This window comes from Glycine max, chromosome 9 (assembly GCF_000004515.6).
Source record: "Glycine max cultivar Williams 82 chromosome 9, Glycine_max_v4.0, whole genome shotgun sequence".
Lineage (NCBI taxonomy): Eukaryota > Viridiplantae > Streptophyta > Magnoliopsida > Fabales > Fabaceae > Glycine > Glycine max.
This window is the reverse complement of record NC_038245.2, coordinates 42,119,472-42,142,697: the sequence shown is the minus strand read 5'-3', so window position 1 is coordinate 42,142,697 and position 23,226 is coordinate 42,119,472. Positions and strand designations below refer to the sequence as shown.

The window sequence follows — 23,226 nt, the reverse complement described above, 5'->3', positions numbered from 1 at the left end:
AATAAAAAAAATCATTATATATGAAATTAAAGCGAGTGGATAAATCTTATAATTTATTTTTCTCTTTAAAATTGAATCACGATTTATCTTTTGTTTTAAATTCATTTTTTTAATATTCATGATACGCATTCTTGGCAGATTTGTGTAATAAAAAAATAACTTTATTTAACTTTATGGCAATCAAAATTTGAAATAGGTGAAATGATTATAATATTTTTAAGATATTGATGATTAAAAGGATTTCGAAGTTTCTGAAACTGAGTGATCAAGGGCAGCAGAAAATAATAAAACTTAAGTTATTGTCAGTTATTTGATAACATTAATTGTTTTAAATTGAATCGTCTTCAAAAATTCAAATAGAAACAAAACTGGTACATTCAAACGAGTTTCCTTGAAAAAAAAGGAAAGCTAACTAACAATATACGAGAATCGAACAAAAATAAAAAATTAAAAACCTAGCATGACACATATCTTCGCGCATTATAATAATTTAATAAAATTAAATGTGTATTAAATTATCAAAATAATCCATAATCCATAAGAGCACGCACCTTTCATCATTTTTTACTCTGAAATTGAGTAACGGCGGTTATCTCTGAAACTGAGTAACCGCTGTTTTTAGTTTTAATTAAATTAAATGCGTTTTCTTCTTATAAAAACGATCAGTGCTAGTAATAATGATAATTCTGAAGAAAAAGAAACACGTGCAACGCCGTCAAAACACCGTCAAAGGTGGTAGACTTGCTTGTCTTTTTGGCGGTTACGGCAAATTGAACTTGTCAGATCAACCAAGTTCACGTAAGTTCCCTCTTCTTTCTCGCACAATCTTTCACTTTTTTTTGTGTGTGCGTGACATTTTTTTCTTCTGAATTTTCGTCTTTGTTACTTTTCAAAACTGAATTTTTCTCGTTAAATTTGCTTGCATGTTCATTTTTTTATTTAGTACTTTCAGGATGCATGCAATGGTGTTATATTGATATGCATTGCCATAAATAGTAAGTAGAAAAACAAAAACAAAAAAAAAATGGAGACACTTATATGAAAAAAAAATGGAAACAATGATATTCGAAAAACCCTAAATCATACATAGTCGAAGATAAAATCAGAATATATAAATGAGAAAGAATCCTTATTTTTTGAGTTGCTTTTTACTATTCAATTAGGCTTAAACTCACATAATTAAACAAAAATTTCATATGTAGTACATCTTTTCAATTTCAAATTTCATGTATACATTGCTGTTATTTACAAACCGTAATCACTGCATTCTATTTCATAACTGACAACTGTTTTTATCTTCTTCACCAAACCTGCACTTTATTATAAGGCTTCACGCCATTTTCTTTTTCAAACTCTGAGGAAACATTCTCTGAGTTCTTTATAGTTAAACAGTTTGTGATTGTATGTTTTCTCTTTAATCCTATATATGGCATTTGTTCAGGTTATGTATATGTGTTTGTGATTAATTGATTTAATTGTAGTCTGTGTTCACTTTTTATGCAGAGTAAACAATGGCAAATCAAAACCAGAACCAGAATCAGAACCAAAACCAAAAGAAGAACAAAGAGGATTTCTCTCTGAAGGCGACAACTCCAAACATCAGTGCTGGAAGAGCGATAAGTGGTGATTGGCTCCCAACTGCATTTGACTTGGTTGAGAAAATGCAGTTTCTGTTTGTCAGGGTGGTGAAGGCCAAAGACTTGCCTGAAAAAAGTGAATCTCAACCTTGTAACCCTTTTGTGGAAGTGAATGTTGGAAGCTTCACAGGAACAACCAGATGCATGGAGAAAACCACCACCCCAGAATGGAACCAAGTCTTTGCTTTTGCCAAGGAGAGGATTCAAGTACTAGTTTTGGAGATTGTGGTGAAGAACAAGGGTGAAAATGGTGACCCTAATGATAATGGTGACCTTGATGAGTTCGTGGGACGTGCTGCATTCACAATTGGTGATGTTCCAATGAGGGTTCCTCCCGATAGCCCCTTGGCGCCGCAATGGTACAAGCTTGAGAATCAAAATGGGGTGAAGCTTCAAGGAGAGTTGATGGTTTCTGTTTGGATGGGAACTCAGGCGGATGAAGCTTTTTCTGAGGCTTGGCATTCAGATGCATCAGAGGCTAGTGGTGAAAACATTGCTCACACTCGTTCCAAGGTATATATTTCTCCTAGGCTTTGGTATCTTAGAATTAATGTGATTCAAGCCCAGGATTTGTTGCTAAAAAACAAGAGTGGCAATAATAACTCGGAAATTTTCATCCAAGGTGTTTTGGGGAACTTGGCTTTGAGGAGCCGTTCTATAAAGTGTAGTACAAGCCCCTCGTGGAATGAGGATTTGATGTTTGTTGTGGCAGAACCCTTTGATGATTGCTTGTTTGTGAGCATTGAGCAGGGGAATAACTTCAAGCACGAAAGCTTGGCAATTTGTGCTGTTCCTTTGAAGAATGTGGAGCAGAGAATTGATGCCACTCCACCAGCTAGTGTGTGGTACAATCTTCACAAGCCAAAGGAAAAGGAGGGAGAAGAGCAGGAGGTTAATTTTTCCAGTAAACTTAACATGAGGATCTCTTTAGATGGAGGGTACCATGTTCTTGATGAGGCCACTCACTACACCAGTGATGTAAGGCCATCATCTAAGTATTTGTGCAATCCCAGTATTGGTGTTCTTGAATTGGGAATCCTGAATGCTGTGGGGCTCTCTCCAATGAGCAAGGAAAATCGGACCAATGCGTTTTGTGTAGCTAAGTACGGTCCAAAGTGGGTGAGGACAAGGACTATTGTAGATAGTCTTTCTCCCAAATGGAATGAGCAATATACATGGGAAGTGTTTGATCCTTGCACTGTGATCACAATTGTTGTGTTTGACAACGGAAACTTGCATGGAGGCAACAAAAATGCCGGAGGGAAAAAATGTGAAGGACCAGTGGATAGGAGAATTGGCAAGGTGAGGATTCGGTTGTCAACACTTGAAAGTGATAGGATTTACACTCACTCTTACCCTCTTATAAACTTGCACACTCAAGGAGCAAAGAAGATGGGAGAAATTCAATTGGCTGTGAGGTTTTCTTGTCCATCATTGTTGAATGTTTTGCAAACTTATGCACAACCTTTGCTCCCAAGGATGCACTATTTAAGTCCATTGTCTATATTTCAGTTGGATAATTTGAGGAACCAAGCTGCTGCCATCACCACATTGAGGTTTAAAAGGGCTGAACCACCACTGAGCAAAGAGGTTGTGGAGTACATGCTAGACATGGGGGTAAATGTGTGGAGCATGAGGAGGGCAAGAGCTCAGTTTTTCAGGATTGCTAGTCTTCTTAATGTTTTAGTTTCTGTTGCTAAACAGTTTCGTGAGATACATGCTTGGAAGAATTCAATTACCACGGTGGTTAGTTACTTCATGTTTCTCATTGTCATTTTCTGTCCGCAAATAGTTTTGCCATCAACATTTTCCTTCCTACTCCTGGCTGGGATTTGGGGCTATAGAACAAGGCCAAGGTGTCCTTCCCATATGGATATGAGATTGTCTCAGGCTGACACAGCCAGTGTTGAAGAACTAGAAGAAGAATTTGATTCCTTTCCGTCGAAATTCAGTGGTGAAAATTTGAAGAGGAGGTATGATCGATTAAGAGGTGTCGCGGGGAGGGTGCTAGAAGTGATGGCAGACTTGGCAACTCAAGGAGAGAGGGTGCAGTCTCTACTCAGCTGGAGGGATCCAAGAGCAACAGCTTTGTTTGTTATTTTCTGTTCTGTGGCTGTCATTGTGACATATTTGGTTCCTTTCCGCATTTTGGTGTTCATTTGGGTGACTTATATGTTAAGGCCTCCAAGGTTTCGATTTGATATTCCTGCAGTCCCTCAAAACTTCCTCAGGAGGATGCCTGCAAAATCAGATGGCTTGCTATGATGATCTTGGAAGATTGTGATTTGTGACTCTCGCATCAACACTTTGTTTTTATCCACCTTCCTCATGTTTTTCCATTGGAGATATTCCAATTTTAATTATTTCACTGCTTACTTTTTGATAGATAAGTAATACGATCTGTTTGTATGCCCATAAATTCTATTAGATTGGTCAAGCAAGTGAAAGATTTTTTTTTTTGTTCTGTTAATTACTTCATTTTTGTATTTATTGAAAAACAAAAATAAATCATGATCATTGTTCTGTTTGTGGTATGATTAGCTTGGCTACAATTGATATGATTTAAAGGATTGAAGTTCACTTTAACAGTCTGAGAGCAAACTCTATTGCCTGCAATATTTTGTTCCGCACCTACAATTAGTTGAGTAGAACCTAGATTAATGTATATCTTGAGTGAATTTACATACTTATAAAAATATAATCAGCTAGCTCAATTCTAAATTTCTAATTATTCTATTTGTGACCAAAAACATTTGCTGATATAGCGTACCTGCTCTGCCAGTTCATTATTCTCTTTTGGTGTATTGATATGCAATCGATGGTGATTTAATCTATTAACAGGATCATTTCTGAATTAAAGGCTTTTGATGATTTATCAAAGAATTTGCTATAAAATTGAGAATAATGTTTTTCCTACAAAGTTTATTCTTCGTCCTGTTTTGAGAACGGTAGCCTATAACCCTCGAGGCTAACAATAATTTTTGAATAATATTCTTTATGGTAAAATACTGAATACAGAAGCTGTGTTCCAAAAAGAAAAAATCGAAGCAAGATAAGAACATAAGCTCAGAAATAATTTGCAACCAAGTTTGACAGGTTTAGACTCTAGTCACTTTGCTGACTACAGTAAATTAACATAACTGAACAAATGGAAATTGCCTTTATTTATTTGACATGTAAGTAACTTTGATTAAAGCATATTGAATAATGTAATGTTCCAAACTGAGAACGGCTTGTAATGTTTTTCAGCTAACATTTTAGTTTGGTGACTGGTGTGAGTGAGTGTTTGTACAGAGGATTTTGCTTATGTAGATAATTGCAAAAACAAATTGGTGAAACTCTAATTAGGATAAGATCATAACATTCTGGTATGAGAGAAGCTGAAGAACGATTTAGGATTTGGTCGGCTTAGTCCACATGAACCTGATTTACAACAATGTTAAAAAATCCTTTATATTATTTGTGCATTGCAATTAAATTATTATAGTATGAAAGACGAAATAAAAAAGCAAATTTAAATAACTCTTTAAATTTTTATTAAGAGTTTAATTATTTATATTGTTAGTATCAACTAATCAAAATCGTTATAAGTATGACTTTAGAATAATTAATACAAAAATAAATAATTTTATCTTATACGACAATTTACAACTGAATTAACAGTATAAAAAATCTTTACATTTTAAGTGTATTTAAATTAAAATCCTTTTATTAATCCTAAATTGTATGGACCGCACGTTATTCGGACCAGCCGCGGGCTTTAGCCCATACCTTACTACAGCAAACGACAAACCAATATCACAACATTTTTTTTTTTTATAAAACAATTTATTTTGGCTGAGAAAACATTGAATTTTTAATTTGCAAAATAATAATAATAAAATATTATATAGTAGTAGCAAGTAGCAACTGAAACATGAGGTTCAGAAACAAACTGTCACTTACCTCACCCTCTTTTTTTCCTCACACACAACACAATGCAAGTTCTTCATGCTCCATCTTCTCCACACTTCTCTATCCAAACCTCAAAAGCACCACAACTAACATGGGGTGTGTAATTGATTCTTCTCATACACCTCTTTCACATCATGTTATGCTCATCACACTTCTTCCTTTCTTTCTTTCTTTGCAGGTTTGCTTCCTTCTGTGAGTGTAAACTCTTCACCTTTTTCAGCCCTTCATTTTTCTCTTCACTCCCAAAGGGACCAGCGTTTATTATGGAGCCATAAAAGGGTCACCTCCAGAGCTGCTTCTGTTGAAGGTAAACTACTAAATTTGATTCCTTTTCTGTACATGGAACTTGGAAGGTGCTTAATTCTGCTCATTGGCCTCAAATGTGTGCGAAAGTTTTGGAATTTGTTTAAATTTTTGTGAACTAGGATGTGGGAATTATAAATATCATTGTGGTTATGGGTTTAGAGTATGATAATGGAACTGTTTTATAATGAATATTTCACTTTCCCTGTTTCTGGGTTTTGGTGGGTATGTATGTCTCTATGAATGTAAATACAATGCTTGATCAACCTTAAGCTCGGCAGAGGTTGGTTAACTTGTTATCAGATCCTATCAGGATTGATGTGATAAAATGTTTTAAATTGAATTCCAAAAAAATTATTTTTTGCAATGCTTCATCAGTTTATATTCACATTCAGCAATTGCTTAGAATTTAGTTGCTTAGAAGATTAAGACATCAAATGATGTAAAGATGTGCACTTGTAAGTCATGTCAGACATATGATAGATTGTAAGAATATACATTCAAGAAGTTGTTCACAGCCTAATGAATCACGTTTTCGGTTAAACATGATGGCAGATGTATATTAGAAAAGTTTGAATATTCCTATGCATAAAACCTGTCATAAAAAGTAAACAACATGCCATAAGTTGTTTAGCCACCATAAACTATTAATGGAATACTTGTAGTTGATTCATGCCTTAATTTTGTTGATTTTCATGTATGCAGTTGGGGATTCTTCAGTATCAACTGGAACGGCTGAGGATGATGTGTTGAAAGCCTTGTCTCAGATCATTGATCCAGACTTTGGAACAGATATTGTTACATGTGGATTTGTGAAAGACCTGCATATTGATAAAGCTCTAGGAGAGGTCTTAAAAGCATAGGCCTGAAATTTTCTGCAACACACATACATGTAAATGATAATGTGTTCTTACCAAAGTTTTTTTCCTTTGAATCTCAGGTATCGTTTCGGTTAGAGCTCACTACACCAGCATGTCCAATCAAGGACGTGGTAAATGACACAATTGCCATTGTTTGAGCTATATCTGATGTAGGTTAGAGTGGTAGACCTTTCTTTTTGTATGCTCATTATGTAGCAGGGATAATAAATGAAATATTTCATCTATCTTCCATTATAGAGAAAGAAATGTTTCGTACTTGATTTTCCCCATCTTTAAATCTAATGTGTTGATTAGACTATATATGCATGACAGTTTGAGCAGAAGGCAAATGAAGTGGTGGCAATGCTCCCTTGGGTCAAGAATGTAAAAGTTACAATGTCTGCACAACCAGCTAGACCCATATATGCCGAGCAACTTCCAGCAGGTCTACAGACAATTTCAAATATTGTGGCTGTGTCCAGTTGCAAGGTTGGTCTTTGTGGGAGGTTTTGTCTTCTTCATATATTGGTCTTGTTGTATCAAGTTAATAATTTGGTTGCTTTCTTGCAATATCTTTTCCTCACATTTTTCCCTTATTCCTGCCGATTAAAAACTTTGTGGCATCTAAATGAGTTAAATAGAACTTTTATTTTTATTATGTATGGTAGTTCTTTATATATATAGCACCTGAAAAGTTTCTCGAGTTTTTGATGGAACATAAACTAAATGCAGATCTTCCATGATAAAAGGAAAAAAAGTATTTTTGCATTATATTCTATTAAATGCATTTAAAGAACGCTTCTGAAAAAAACAATACCACTATATCATTTCAACTATGGGTTGAAACTAAAAAGTTTTGCTAAGTGGAATTATGAGCCAATCTATTTACCACGATTTGCATTTCATTTCATGCCATGAATGCCTTTTATGTTGAACTTTGCAGGGGGGCGTGGGAAAATCAACTGTAGCAGTAAACCTTGCTTACACTTTGGCTGATATGGGTGCTAGAGTTGGTATATTTGATGCTGATGTTTATGGTCCAAGCTTACCAACTATGGTCTCTCCTGAAAACCGACTGTTAGTAATGGTATGATCTGATAAACCATTTTTTTTTAATATTTAGTTGATTGAGTACTGTAAACATAATTGTTCAGAGTCTTGCTGCAGAATCCAGAGAAGAAGACCATAATTCCAACTGAATACTTGGGAGTGAAGTTGATCTCTTTTGGATTTGCTGGACAAGGACGTGCAATAATGCGTGGCCCCATGGTTTCTGGAGTCATTGATCAACTTCTGACTACTACTGAGTGGTATGCATTTCTGAAAAACATTTTAAAAAAATACATGCTTTATTCGCTTGCCAAACCATGTCTTTCATAGGATTTTGCATTGTATTTATTGTATAAGGCACCTAGTTGGATAAGGCTTTTGGTTGTTGTTTTTGTTGTTGTTACCGATTTTTTTTTACATCCTTCAAGTTTATTGGTCCACCCCAGATCATGTATTGGAGTTAAAAAAAATTGAATTCATATAGTAATCTATACTTTAGTCCTCTCCAAAAATTAGATTGAAGATCAAATGGGTTCTGCTTGATTTATAGTCCTGATTTGCTATACAATGTAGGGGTGAGCTGGATTACCTCATTATTGACATGCCTCCTGGAACTGGAGATATTCAACTCACATTATGCCAGGTTTTGGTCCTTTAGCTTGTTTCACATTACATTTTGGCTGATAGGGTTGGAATTGGGCCAACTTGATCACCTTTGATCTGAAATCAGAACAGCTAAATGTGATTGAGATGGGCCAGATTTCAGCCCAAAGGAGATCAAGCTGACCCAAATTTCAGCTCAATATTAGTGCAAAAGTAATTGAACTGGCCTGATTTCAGTTCGGTCATTTTTTAGTGGAAATCTGGTCTGTCCAATTATTTTTGGAGTTTTGCACTAATTTTGGTGGGTCCATGATTGTTTCTCCTAATTTTGTAGTTTTCAATAAATTTCAACCAATAACGAAGTGTGTTAGAGAGTGCCTTGCTAACACTCCTCAAAAGAGAAATGCTAGCAACACACTCTTTTGAATACACATTTTACTATGCAGAAGTTTATTAGCAATTATAAATTTTGGTGGATCCTACTTCTCATTTAATGATTCTCTCCTAATTTTGTAGTTTTCAATAAATTTCAACCAATAGTGGAGTGTGGGTTAGAAAGAGTGTGTTAGAAAGTGTATTGCTAGCTCCTCTTAGCTTAAATTTGGGCCAGCTTGATCTCCTTTGGGCTTAAATCGTGCCCAGCTCAATCAAATTTGGCTTAGGAAGCCTGTATAGTGTATATATCCTTTAATTGTTTGTCAATGTCTTTTTAGTTGCCAATTCTCATTGATTCGACTTTGGTTGCATATTTATTTAGGTAGTTCCATTAACTGCTGCTGTAATTGTTACCACTCCTCAAAAGCTGTCGTTCATTGATGTTGCAAAAGGAGTTCGGATGTTTTCAAAACTTAAGGTGGTTCTTCTACAATTTGAAGACATAACTATTCCATTTTATTGTTTTCAATCCCATGCTTGTGTTTTGCATTATATATATATATATATATATATATATATATATATATATATAATTGTGAAAGTATTTGCTAGTCATAATTTAAGTCATACTTCATTTGATACTTACATTTATTTTTTGTTTGTTAATGCGTAAGGTGCCTTGTGTTGCTGTTGTGGAGAATATGTGTCATTTTGATGCTGATGGAAAACGATATTACCCATTTGGCAGAGGTTCAGGTTCTCAGGCATGAATAATGTCTTCGATTGTTAACTTTTTATTTGCTTCATCATACTCAAGGGAAAAATTATAGACAAGTTCATGATACTTAATATAAAACAATTATGTTCTGTCTGTGGCATGTGTTTGATAGTTTGATGATTATGTTTGCAGGTTGTTCAGCAGTTTGGAATACCTCATCTATTTGATCTCCCTATTAGACCAACTGTATGTTTCATTTTACTTTATCTTTTATACTTCAAACCTTTCTGCTCTTCTCTCACATCTTTTTTACTACCAAAAAAAAAAAATATCCTTAACCTTCCAAAGTTTATCAACTTAGAGGATTTGAAGACAATACTCCACCATTTAAAAGTTTAAACCCCCAATCATGCAAGGGTACAGTGGATACAGCACTTCACCACAATATTGCATTAAATCTGCCACCTGAACCAAACGTTGTTGTTATTTGACCTCCTTAAAGTATAGGGAACTTGAAAGAGAACACAAAGTATCTCAGATGTTTCAGATCTATATTTTGATTATTTTCTCCCATCTTTTCTTTCCCCCTATACCTAGCTTTCCCTCCTAATCATAATTAAACTCTTGTTATCTTAGGCTTAAAGGCATAAACTTGTAAGGTACTCTTTTTATTGGACTCTTTTTATATGGTTCTATCAAATTCATAAAACTAAAATCCTAACTTGATAATGACATAAACAGTTTGGTGTCATACATGTTGCCTAGAAACATGATTGTTGAAAAACAAGCCAAGAAAAGGGTAATGTTTATATATATATTTTGTTTGCTTGTCAAAAACATAATTAGTTTTCTTTTTCTTAAAAAATTGAAGTAAAAGTTACTTCAATTTAAAAATAAAAAAGTACTGATCTTGTAAAAAAGACTTGCCTTCGTGGTCTCCCTTCTTTCTCTTCTCCATTAAAAGCATCTAACAGTTTTACTAGAAGAAAGTTTATGATTTGGCATATCCAAACCCAAGTCCATCATGATATAAGCTGTGTTCAAATCACATGCAAAAGAGAGGAAGATTATAAAGTTTGATACTCATCTGACAGTTTGAAGGCATCCTGTGGTTGATATGTTTTGGCAATAGTAAATTACCAAAAATAGGTCTGCTTATGCTTGCTGAATTGTAAATTCTATAGGAGCAGCGTTGTTTGGTGACACATTAATTATACAGTGCACACAATGAGTTTGTTTAGTTCTTCAAAGATATTATGTTTATACCATTCTCAAACCCTAAGTGTTTTTTCTTTATTGCTTAATGCAAACTAAGATTTGAGAACAAGTGAAGTTTATTTAAATAATTGTCACAGCTCTCTGCTTCTGGAGACAGTGGAATGCCTGAAGTGGTAGCTGATCCTCAAGGTGAAGTTTCCAAGATATTCCAAAATCTAGGAGTATGTGTTGTTCAGCAGTGTGCCAAAATACGCCAACAAGGTATTATGTTACTACTTGATAATGTTTGAGAAGAAAAAGCCTCTAATCAAATCTATCAATAACAATATAGTGAAGCTAGTTGTTCACTTGTATCTAACTGGTATTAAATTTTAAGTTGTTGATCACTGATCAATTTGGGGTAATTGAGAGCTTGAGTCTTTCTTCTCTTATGAAATAATGTTATCTTGTTAATGTTTAGTCCCACTGTTGTATTTGATACTTTCTAGAGAAACAGTATGCAGTTTTTCCTTTAAATATGCATTAGGTTTAACTACTCATTTAGTTCTTATAATTGCATAAATTTTACCTTTTTGTCCGTACAATTAAAAATCATTTATTTTAGTCCTTAATCCTTAAAATGGTATATGTAGGGACTAAAATAAATGATTTTTAATTGTACGGACTAAAAGGTAAAATTTATGCAACTATAAAGACTAAATGAGTAATTAAACCTATGCATTAACCAGATACATTATTAAACTTGACAGCTAAGCAACATTATAGGTGGTAATTGAAAAAGGACCTTGCAAAACCCTATAAACCAATCCTGTTATATATGGTTTGAAGTACTTGTTTGCATAAGTCTATTTACATATCCTCTGTACAACTGTAACAAGGAAATAATGTTCAGAAATTATTCTTTCTATTGATTTTAATACAGATATCAGTTTCTCTGTAGCATTCATATTTTTTCTTTGATTGAAAAATAATTTACTTTCAATTCAGTTTCAACTGCGGTCACCTATGATAAATCAATCAAGGCAATCAAAGTGAAGGTACCAGATTCAAAGGAAGAATTCTTTCTGCATCCTGCAACAGTGAGACGGAATGATCGCTCTGCTCAAAGTGTGGTATGTGGATAAGTTTTATTTTCAAAACATTTCAAAGTTATAGTTATTTCTTAACTTGTATTGTGCTTACATCATCATGCATGAGAATTAATAGAATGACCCTATATAAATACTGCTGGGACAATATTTTGTCACCAAAAAAAATATTGTGGATGCTATATCTAGTAACATTTCATATATTGATCAGGCAGAAAGTTAGAAATTATGAAACATAATTGGTTAAACAACTTCACAGGATACAAAGTAAACTAGAGATTCTAGAAGTGATTGTCCACAAGTTATGAAAATTGAAAGTAACAAAAGAGAGATAAAAAAAAATGAAAGGATAGATTTGGAGATTATTGCATGGCTGGCATAACAAACTCAAATGTCATAGATAAACTATTGAGAGGGGTATATTATTTTTGCTAATATATTATTTTGACCCTTCAATGTGGCACATTTGTCATTGCAATTCAATAAGATTTCTTGAATTTGGGCTTGAGCCTAACTCAACACAGAAGGACTGAAGCAAATTAAATTTATGTAAGCTTTTATAAGCTCTATTTAGGTCTTATCTGTAGTCAATGTTGGATCTCAAAAAACTTAAAGCCAAAAGTCTCTTGGTGACAGAGAAAACTGGAATTCCTAAACTCTAGCCTATTTTTGTTTTGGATTGAAAAGTAAAGGGAAACTTTGGGATTGAAGTTGAAATTCATGCCAATGAGAGTGGATTGTTGTGACAGAAAGTCCATACCAGATACTTTGAAAAAAAAGTGTTGCTTTCTAAGAAGAAAAATTGCACCTTGACTAGTAATCTATGTTGGATTTAATCAAATAATTTAAATTCATGTCTGCATGGGATCCTTTGTATGCTATAATCCATCTCATCAGGAGCTAATTTTATTTAAAACAGGATGAATGGACGGGGGAGCAGAAATTGCAGTACAGTGATATTCCTGAAGATATTGAACCTGAAGAAATTCGACCAATGGGAAATTATGCAGTTTCAATAACTTGGCCTGATGGGTTTAGTCAGGTAATATATACGTCAGATGTGATAATCCCCAAGGAAACAATAAAACTTTAAATGAGTAAATAGTATATGCACTGACGGTGTAAAGAGTTGTTATATTATTAACCTCTCAGAAAGTGTCATATATGGTAAGTTAGTTAATTTTTACAATAATTACTTTAAAAATAATACAAATAACAAGATTTCTGATTGGTGAACAATGTAAATTGTTTATACTAACAATGTATAGAAATTAATCTCTTTAAATTATTCACATATCAATCATTCTTAACTAGAAATAAGGTTTGGACTGGGCTTTAAGTAAGCAGAATAGGCTTCAAACCTAACGTGTGTGTTTTGACCAAACATCAAACCGTGTTGACACCTTAATGCTGTGACATTGTTAGTTACAGTCATCACATTTAAGCAATTGTAACAATATCTTTACCTGGTTGATTGGTATAAGAACTATAGCCCTTAGTCCTTAGTCCTTGGCTCAAGCATATTAGTAGATGCAACCAGTAACAGTATAAACTAGCAAGTACTCAGCAAGCACGCAGTTCTGAACACAGGCCATTACCGTTAGTTGTTTAGTATTAAGCAACTTTGATCTATAGTTAATTTTTTTATTTTTGCTTTGTGTTGCAGATTGCTCCTTATGATCAATTGCAGATGATTGAACGGCTAGTTGATGTTTTTGAACCAAGTGTACAAGCATGATGAAAAAAAACATCAGATGGGTTGTACTGATGTAGGTGTTGGTAATATGGCAAAAATCATATATACATGTATGATAGCCTCAATTCATAGTCCTTCAACAAATAGGGATATTAGAAGAGTCTGATAGAGCATTCTGCAAAGGTATAGGTTGGCCTTGAGATTCACTGCACTCAACTTTTTTCCTTGGTTTTTGTTGTTCCATTGGGTATAAAGCTTTTATTTTTCAACTGTGAACACAAGTGAATTATATATTCATTCACTAGCCTTGTACCATAAAACCTTCTTCCTTGGGCTTTTCTTTCCTCGGGTACATTTTGCAAATATCAAGAATCTGTCAAATTGATATATATATATATATATATATATATATCTGTGTGTGTGTGCTCGCGTGCTCGCGCGCTCGCGCGCGTGTGCTAAAACACTAACACTTTTCTTTATAGGAAAAAGAGATCACATTGTAATTATGAATAAAAAGACTATGCAATGACAGTTTTTATAAAAAAAGAAATATTTGTTTTAAATCTTTAATTTATAAAAAATAGTAGTTCTAGACTTTAGTATTTTAATTTTATTTTTTTAGTTCTTAAAAATTTCAAAATTCACGTGCTTCTAAATATTAATATTTCATGAGGGATTAAAAATACATTATTTTGTTAAATTAAAGACTAAAAATAAATAAAGAATTTAATTGTAGAAACTAAAATAAAAAACAATTCTGTTATTGCAATATATATTCAAGCTGTTTTTTTCTATAATTTGAGGAATTATTTTTTATTTATACATGCAATTATTTTCGGGGTGATTTGGGAAATTTCGTTTTATATTTTTTCTCACTTAATTATATAGAAATAGTATTTTTTTTAGTGTTACTTTTATTTAAATATAACAAAAAAATTGAAATCATAATTTATTTCTTAAAACTATATAATTGAGAAGTTTAGTGTTTAAATACAATAATTGAGAAGTTAAGTTTAAGTTACTTTTCTATACGTTATGACACTTAAATTTGGAAGGGATCCTTATATATTAGTGAAAATGATGTCGATCTACTTTTGGAAGGGATCCTTAAATTTGATGCCAATAATTGTATTAAAAATAATTTGTTTACACCTAATTAAAATATATTATTTTTGAATTTTTGATATTTTGGGTATAGAAATGCATTTAAGTTTAATGATAATGTCTGGTATTGTGGGGAGACTCAAAGTGCCTTTGTGCCAAATAGACTCATAACTGATAATGCCTTGATCGCTTTTGAATGTTTCAATTTCATGAAACATAAAGAGAAAGAAAGACATGGCTTTATGGGCTTGAAACTGAACATGTCAGGACAGGGTGGAATGGACTTTTCTGGAGCAGATTCTTTTTTCTGAGTTTCCTCATCAGCTGGATCTCTTTAATTATGAAGTGTGCAAACACTATATGTCTTTTGCTGTTAAAGTTAATGGTAACCCGCATAGGGAATTCTCTCCATTCAGGGGATTGAGACAAGGGGATCCATTATTGTCTCCCTATCTATTCATTATATATGTTGAGGCTTTGTCAGCAAGGCTGGAAAAATTAGCGAGGGATAGGATGTTACATGGTCTTAAAATAGCAAATTATGCTCCTATGATATCTCATCTTTTCTTTGTAGATGACAGTATTATCTTCTCCAGGGCCACTACAAAAGAGGCAAGTCACATTCTAGCCATCTTAAAATCATATGAGGCAACTTCCGGACAAAGGATAAACAACAATAAGTCAGAACTTTCTTGTAGCCAAAACGTGCTTAGTACTAGATTTGAAGAACTAACACAGTTGTTGGAGGTAAAGGCGGTTGAAAGTCATGACAAATATTTGGGATTTCCTACTTTGATAGGTAGGTCCAAGACCCAAATCTTCAAGTTTGTCAGAGATAGAGTTTGGAAGAAGCTGAAGGGATGGAAAGAAAGAGCTTTGTCACAAGTGGGTAGGGAAGTGTTGATCAAATCAGTGGTGCAATCCATATTTCAACGGATGTCATGCATGGGATGTTTTGCACTCCCACCAGCCATCTGAAAAGAAATTGAGAACCTCACTGCTCGTTTCTTTTGGGGAGGAGATATGGAAGGTAGGAAGACTCACTGGATGAGTTGGGAAAAACTAACAAATAGTAAGAAGGAAGGTGATATGGGCTTCCGTTTTGTGAAAGCTTCCAATATTGCTATATTGGCCAAACAATGGTGGAGGCTAATGGTGAATGAGGAATCTTTGATGTCAAGGGTTATAAAAGCTAGATACTTCCCAAAAAAATCTTAGTGGGAAGCGAAAAAAGAATCAAATGCTATATGTGGACAAGCATTATGGAGAGGTGGATGATGGAAGAAGGTTGTCTCTGGAAGGTGGGGAATTGTTGGTTATTTAGAAAGATGTATAGGGTTGTAGCAAGAACAAAAGAAAGATATTGAACTGTAGAAGGCTGTGTGAATAGCATAACGTGCATTTATACAGCAATAAGAAAACCATTCTGTGCCCATTTTGTGTAAGAACTAAGAACATGATCTGGCGAGCTTCATCGAATATCCTGCCAATAAAAGACACTTACTTGGGCAAGGTGGAACGTGATTTTAGAAACTCTATGCCCATTTTGTGAAAATGCCAGAGAGAGAGAGACAGTCATTCATGCCATAGTTACTTGTCCAGAATCTCAGTAAAACAGAACATTCTACGGAGGAAACCATTCTTTGGAGAGGCTAGAACAATGGTGATCACACTGAATTGGGCAATCTGGTTTTCCAAAACAGAACAAAAGATGTAGAGAAACTTGAAGACTCCAGAAAGGGTATTGGGGACACAACCTTCTACGGAGGAAACCATTCTTTGGAGACCTCCAACGGAGAAATCATTCTAAACGATGTTATTTCTTTCTCTCATCAATAATAGATTCAGCATCTTTACCATACAAAAAAAAAAGAAAAGTTTAATGATGACACTTGTCTAGAATAATTTCCAAAGGAATATAAAATATATACCTAATATTTGGTTCGAGGGCGAGCCTTGGTGCAGCGGTAAAGTTGTGCCTTGGTGACTTATTGGTCATGGGTTTGAATCCGGAAACAGCCTCTTTGAGGAATATAAAATATATCCCTATTTTTTTCTTTCAATTGAAAGTTTGGAACAAGTATTTCAAATCTCTTTCAAATATCATAAGTTAGAAGAAGAGATTTGAAAAAAAAATAATTAAAAAAACTTATAATATTTTCTTAAAATTGTCAATTTTGTCATTAAGTATGATAATTTTTTTTTTATAGTAATTGGTCTACATTGTTCATTTTTCCAATAATTATTTTAAATTAAATTAATTTTCTTTATTTAGGATAGTTTTTTATTAATTGATAGTACAAAATCTTTACTAATATATGAAAATTAAAGTTTAAAAAAATTATAAAAGAAATTATATTACTAATTATTTTAAAATCTAAACAAGCACATGCAATTACATTTTTTTTCAAACCTAAGAGCACTACTAAAGGTATATGAAGCAAATGAAAGTTTTTATTTTTCAAGATCAAATACAGTAAATTTTTTAGAATCTATGATCATACTTTTAACATATATACATGAAATAAATGTTCAAATTCAAGCTGGTTTTATTAAGTTATGGTTTATAATTACAATTGCAACCACAATATTAAAATTTTGGGCATTTCTTTGATTGTATGGTTGCCGTGATTGGGCCACATACACGATAACCACGTTGATCAATAATTCTGTTTTGCAAGTCTTATATTGACTCACTCCTAATTATAAAATCATTTTAAAAGAAATTATTTGTCTCTTTTTATAAGATTATTTTTAAATTTTTAGATATATTAATTATTTTTTCTATATATTCTTAATTATTTTTTTCCTCAAACATTAATGAAAAGCAATTAAGTAAATAGAAAGTTAAAAAAATAATAATTTTAGAATAATAGTACAAATAATTAAAATATTTAATGATTAACTAAATCAACTACCACCTTTATTTCTATTGTATAAGATCCAATTGTCTAATTCATTAATATTAAGAAAAAGTAGTTGATGTAATTGATAATAATAAATTTGTTCTGAATTTATATATTACTTTTTCAAAAATATCATTGTTGTTAATGTTTCTCTCTTATAAATTAATATAACCTCTCTCTTATTTAATTAGAAGTAATTTTAGTTTAAAAATAATAATGTATGAGATAATATGAATTAAGTCTTATATAAATAAATAAATTTAAAAAATTAAAAGGTAAATAATCACTTTTGTCCCTTAATGTGTAATTCGTTGAGAAATGTACCTGTGAAAGATGAAAATACAAAATTTAGTCATTGAAAGAGTAAAAAATGCGACAAATATATCTTTGTGGTTAACTTCCATTTGTCACCAACAATAAAGTAGTTTACGTGGCACACTGACATGATTGTCAAACGTGGATTGTCAACATAGGGGTATATTTGTCATAATATTTTTTTGACTTTTCGCTTTTCAACTCCGCTGACAAATGCGTCCTGAAATATGAAAATATAAAATTTAGTCCTTAAAAGTATAAAAAGTTTGATAAATATATCCGAACATTAAAAATAAATTGTAACTTATTATTATTATTATTATATGTTTGTAATTTATTTTTATTCGTTTAGTACTTATATAATATATTTTTAATTTATCTTTTAATACATATATTATTATTATTTTAATTTTCTCGTCAAACCTTAATTTTTACTGTTAAAAAACTTTTTTAGTAGCATGAAGTAATTGAAAAAGCCTACTAAAATGCTGCTCTAATTTCACTCATAAATCACATTTTTCATAAAATTAATTGTCTTTCTTTTATCACAGCTCAATATCTAGTTGGAGTCATCTCATGCGCATTTATGGGTCAGGAGGCTCTTTCACATATATATGACTCCCATTAATTGGTGTTCGTTGTTGTGGATATTATTATTTCACTGAGAATAAAATTAATTAATTTTAGAGAGATCGTGTGGCATTAAAAGAGTATTAAAATTGCTTTGTTAAGTCGCACTAGAAGTAGCAGTATTAGGAACCGGCCAATTAATGAAAACAGGACCCAGTATGAGATTTTTCAGAGACCAAAGTGAAGGTTCAATGTTGTTGTATTTAGCAATAGGGGCTACTTTTCACACATTGTAGCTTTAAATTTTCCCAGCTAACTTTCTGTTCCTTTGGGTCAGTTCTCAACTTCTTTGATGAGGATTTGTTTTTTACCTTAGGACAGTTGCTTTATTTATTATGGTGTGTGATTTTGACATTCTTCATTAGAACCCGTGTGTGTCATTGACCTTTGTGGCACTTATTTGGCTCCTTCTCATATCATGCCTCTTCACTCTTCACTTCATATTTCTGAAAAATCAAAAGCTTAATCAGTTATTCTTCCCTTTCATCTCAAATATAAAGAGAAAAAAACACATTTTTTTTTTTCTCAAATACTACTTTCAAAAAAATTTCAACAAACTTTACTTTATTTAATATTATTATCTCTAAATTTCAACCAACGTGAACCACGTATATTGAACCTTAACAAAATTTATTTCTTGGTCGAGATGATCATAATTCACGTTGGCAAAATGTGGTAATTTGTCAAATTTATCAAATTTTAACAACCTATAAAATCTTCACTTGTTTTCACAAATAAATATCAATTATTAAATATAAATATTATAATTTGTAACCGATTAACACTACTTAAATATTACAAATAAAGACAACTAAATTATAAAAAAAAAAAAACAGGGAAATGGAATTAATTAACGAAAAACAAAAAACAGACAAACCATAAAAGTTAGTAGTGAAAAAAAATATTATCTGACCTAAAAATTAACAAAAGGCTAAATTTGTTTCAACCTAAAAAACTAAAGAAAATTAAACCTAAACTGAAAAAAAAATACTTAAATAATATTTTTGTGCAACTAAATTTTCAAAAAATTCAGATAATTATATCTAATTATAAATATATTGAAGAAACAGGGAAATAGAATAAATTGTTGAAAAATAGTAAAAGTTAGTAGTGAAATTTTTTTAATATAAAAATTAACTAAAAAAATATGTAAAAGTTAACTAAAACATTATCTAACCAAAAAATTAACTAAAGACTATGATTGTTTTAACCAAAAATAATTATCACAGGGTGGCGCCTCCTAGAGGTAACAGTGTGATGGCTCCTATATTGTCCCTTAACAGAATGAAACTGTGGGAGACAAATCACATGGTGGCGCCTCCTAAAAGTATTGGGCAGGTAATGTTAGGGCACGGTGAAAGCCTTCAGAATGATGTCTCCCACAAATTGACCCAAAAGAATCTCACTTTAAGCCAAAATCATCCATAACAAGTTAATTGTTTTGAGACCAACCCAAAAAGATATTTTGTTTACAAATTCCGTCTATTTTGGTGAAAAAACCGTGCCTAGTGCATGCCCACTAATACTTAGCTTCATTGTTCATTGGATTTGCCTTGTTTAATATATTAACACATTAAGTAATGTGATGGATTAGGTTTCTTATAAATGCGTGAATATATATTTAACAACCGAGATCCAATGAAAATTAGCACATAGCTTCTGGTATTTGACATAAAAAAATTAGTTCAATTTTCATGTAATGTTAGTGTAAATTTTTTTGTACTATCAATTAACTAGAAACATATTAGATAAGATTTTAAAGTAGTTATAACCAAAATCAATAATTTTATCATATATAATTATTTATGATTTGACGGTATCAATGTATTTAAATTCTTTTATTACAATTTTATCTATTATTTTTTAAAATTAATGATTACACCTCTACTATTATCTTTTTTAAATAAAAATTCTCGCCTCAAAAAAGTCAATTCTTAATTTAATTATATAAATAAATCAAAATATAAAGTTGGTTGAAAGATTAAAAAAAATAAAAAGAGAAAAAATATCACAAATTTGATTCTTTTACTAATAAAAATTAGCAAATTAATAATTAAACATTTATCGATAAAAAATATAAATAAATTTGATAAAACATCTAATTTAAAATCTTAAAATATTATATTTATGTAGGTTCTAGTTTGTTATTTATATATTATTTAACTTGCTTACTTTTATTCAATATAAAAAAATTACATTTTATATTTTAATTGTTAATTTTTTCCTCAAATATGAGTATCTTTTACGTATAGTATACTCCTCTGAGCGAATTAAAGTCTTCCGTCCACGAGCATTTAATGGTGATATCAGGATTTAGCTATTAACACAAATTCTACAAACTTGTACCCATGTTAGCTCACATCAAAGGAGGAAAAAAACCGTTTTACTCCATAATGGAAAACTTTCAATACAAAATATATTATTTATGGATCCACCACTACTTTTAATACTCGTCTGAGTCGATTACCGGTTCACACCATCGATTCTAACTCCTTGTTGGATTAGAATTGGATTGAAATTCCGGACACATTACCTAAGGACTAAGGTCCTTTGTGGACAGTTATTTACTACTTTGAAACGAGAGTGCGGGATAACTTTATCCCTAATGTAGATCTTAGTCCATCTTTGTATCTTTAGGTTCTTTAATTTGGAGTATTTGAACTTAGAAGGAAAATTATATGGATTTGAGTATTTGATTAAGCTGTGAACACGTAATAGGTCTATATATTTTTCCTCAGGATGAAAATAAATATTTATTATTTTTATAAGTTTTAATTTTATTCCTTATATTTTAAATTTTTTACTTCTGAGTTTTAATAGTTTTAAAATCACTAAAAATTAATCCTTATCCATCATTTTAACATCTTAGTCCATGTACCAAGAATTACTTTTAATACTTCTAAAATTTTGAGAGGTCAAAATTAAACTTATACTAGCTAGTAAAACAAAAAGATCATTCTTCATATTATGAACTAGAACAGTCTCACCAATACTTTGCACGATCAGGAAATAAAACAAAAGAAAGAGCAAATAAGTAAAAAAGAAAAAAGAAATAAAGTAGGTGCGGTGAAAACAAAAATAGCTTTGCAATGCATGAGAAAATCACATGTGTATATATATGTAAGTAGTGACTAGATAATTTTTATAATACTATTAATTAAAATACATAATTTGAAAAGGGAGATATTCACTCTCTCAACTCTCACAATTATTGGACATTTTTAATCATTTTTCCTTATTTGAATGTGTATCACTATCTATGTATCTATGCAGTAACTAGCCAAAAAACTTCTTTCAACTATTTCGAATTTTTCTTTTTTTGTTTTGAATACTTCATTTTTTAATACCACATTCTTTTTACTCTACCACATTTCACATTCTTTTTACTCTACCACATTTTATCTTTATTTCTAATTTATATATATTTTTTTGAAATTACAATAGTTAAAAACAATCTTAACTCTATCGTAATTTAAACTGTTGTTCGTAAATCTAAAATTTCATTTATATAACATAAATTTTAATTATAATATAATTTATATATTTAAATATTTTTTATTATAAAAAAATTAATTATATAAAAGAATTTATCTTGTGTAATGTACAAGATAAAATACCAATTAAAATAAAATTGATAAAAATTGTAGGGATTGAAATTATATTTGAATTTTGGACTAAGAAAACAATAGCTATCATTTTTACTATTTATAAAAATATATTTTTTAAAGCATTTTGTCTTAAGACTTATGTAGATGACGAAACAAACTTGCAACTTTTGATGTAATGATGTAATACTTTGCACTACGTGTCGTTGCCCTCTGAAATGAAATCCACGTTTGTTAAAAGAATATACTGTGATACTCAGACTCAGTACTCACCACATGAAGTGGCGTGAAAAATTGGGCCGTTTAAGATAATTTTGAATAACGATTATTCTGAGTTGTTTCGTGATGAACGAGAAGCGAGCTGAGTATATATCTCACGTAGATTCCTTGCATGATTTTGCATCATTCTAATTGGTGTATCGTGTCGTGTGAAACCGTGAAGCCTAGGTTAGGTTGCGGTCTGAATTAAATGGCTCAACCATGCATGGTGCATAGTAGAGATACTCCAACACAACACTTTAACAATGATGATACCCAGCTTACTATTACGAGAAATATTGCATTGGTTCTATTCGAGTGAGGATTTTTTTTCCCATTTGTGGTGAATTATTCGGATAAGGAATATTTGTAACATGATTAGATTCATTTTCTTCTGTGGAATTTTTTTCTATATATAAGATTCTAATAAATTTATAGTATTTCATGAAGTTATGTAAATTATATAATATGAAAAGAGATTAATTAAATAAAATTTCTATTTATGTAAATAAATAAGGGGAAAATTAGCAATAAAGGATAAGAAAATTTAATTGGCCAATGAATATATGATCCATATAAATCTTCTTTAATTTTTATTTTTGTACAAGAAGGCAAAACGATGGAAGTTTATGGCTGAACGCTTTAAGCACCGTACATTTGAATGGAATCAATAGCTGCAGACTCCGACGGTAAATTCTCTCTCTCTTTCTCCTTCTTAATTCTCTTCTCTTTGAATTTCTTCATGCATGTTTTGTTAAGGTAGATAAATTTCTACCCTAACTTACTTAGGGATTTCAACAAAACATGAGTTTTATTTAATAACAAAATATTATCAAATAACTGAAATATGAGTTTTTTTTGCTTACACAGTTTACAAGCAACTAGTAGTACTGTTCCCATTCAACT

General features: G+C 31.6%; 2 protein-coding genes across 2 annotated transcripts; both read left to right on the top strand.

The window, feature by feature from the left end:
• The first annotated feature begins 1,024 nt into the window (after nt 1–1,024).
• On the top strand, nt 1,025–4,141 carry LOC100816193 (FT-interacting protein 3). Its single transcript, XM_041005015.1, has 2 exons — nt 1,025–1,401; nt 1,504–4,141. The coding sequence occupies exon 2, from the start codon at nt 1,512–1,514 to the stop codon at nt 3,900–3,902; it is 2,391 nt and encodes a 796-aa protein (XP_040860949.1). The 5' UTR covers nt 1,025–1,401; nt 1,504–1,511; the 3' UTR covers nt 3,903–4,141.
• Nucleotides 4,142–5,548: 1,407 nt separating this feature from the next.
• On the top strand, nt 5,549–13,822 carry LOC100787510 (fe-S cluster assembly factor HCF101, chloroplastic). Its single transcript, XM_003534135.3, has 15 exons — nt 5,549–5,687; nt 5,770–5,898; nt 6,600–6,742; nt 6,835–6,885; nt 7,088–7,243; nt 7,698–7,841; nt 7,922–8,064; nt 8,378–8,447; nt 9,165–9,260; nt 9,457–9,546; nt 9,693–9,746; nt 10,856–10,979; nt 11,706–11,830; nt 12,726–12,848; nt 13,473–13,822. Exons 1-15 carry the CDS (start codon nt 5,615–5,617, stop codon nt 13,542–13,544), a joined length of 1,593 nt encoding a protein of 530 aa, XP_003534183.1. The 5' UTR covers nt 5,549–5,614; the 3' UTR covers nt 13,545–13,822.
• Nucleotides 13,823–23,226: the final 9,404 nt, after the last annotated feature.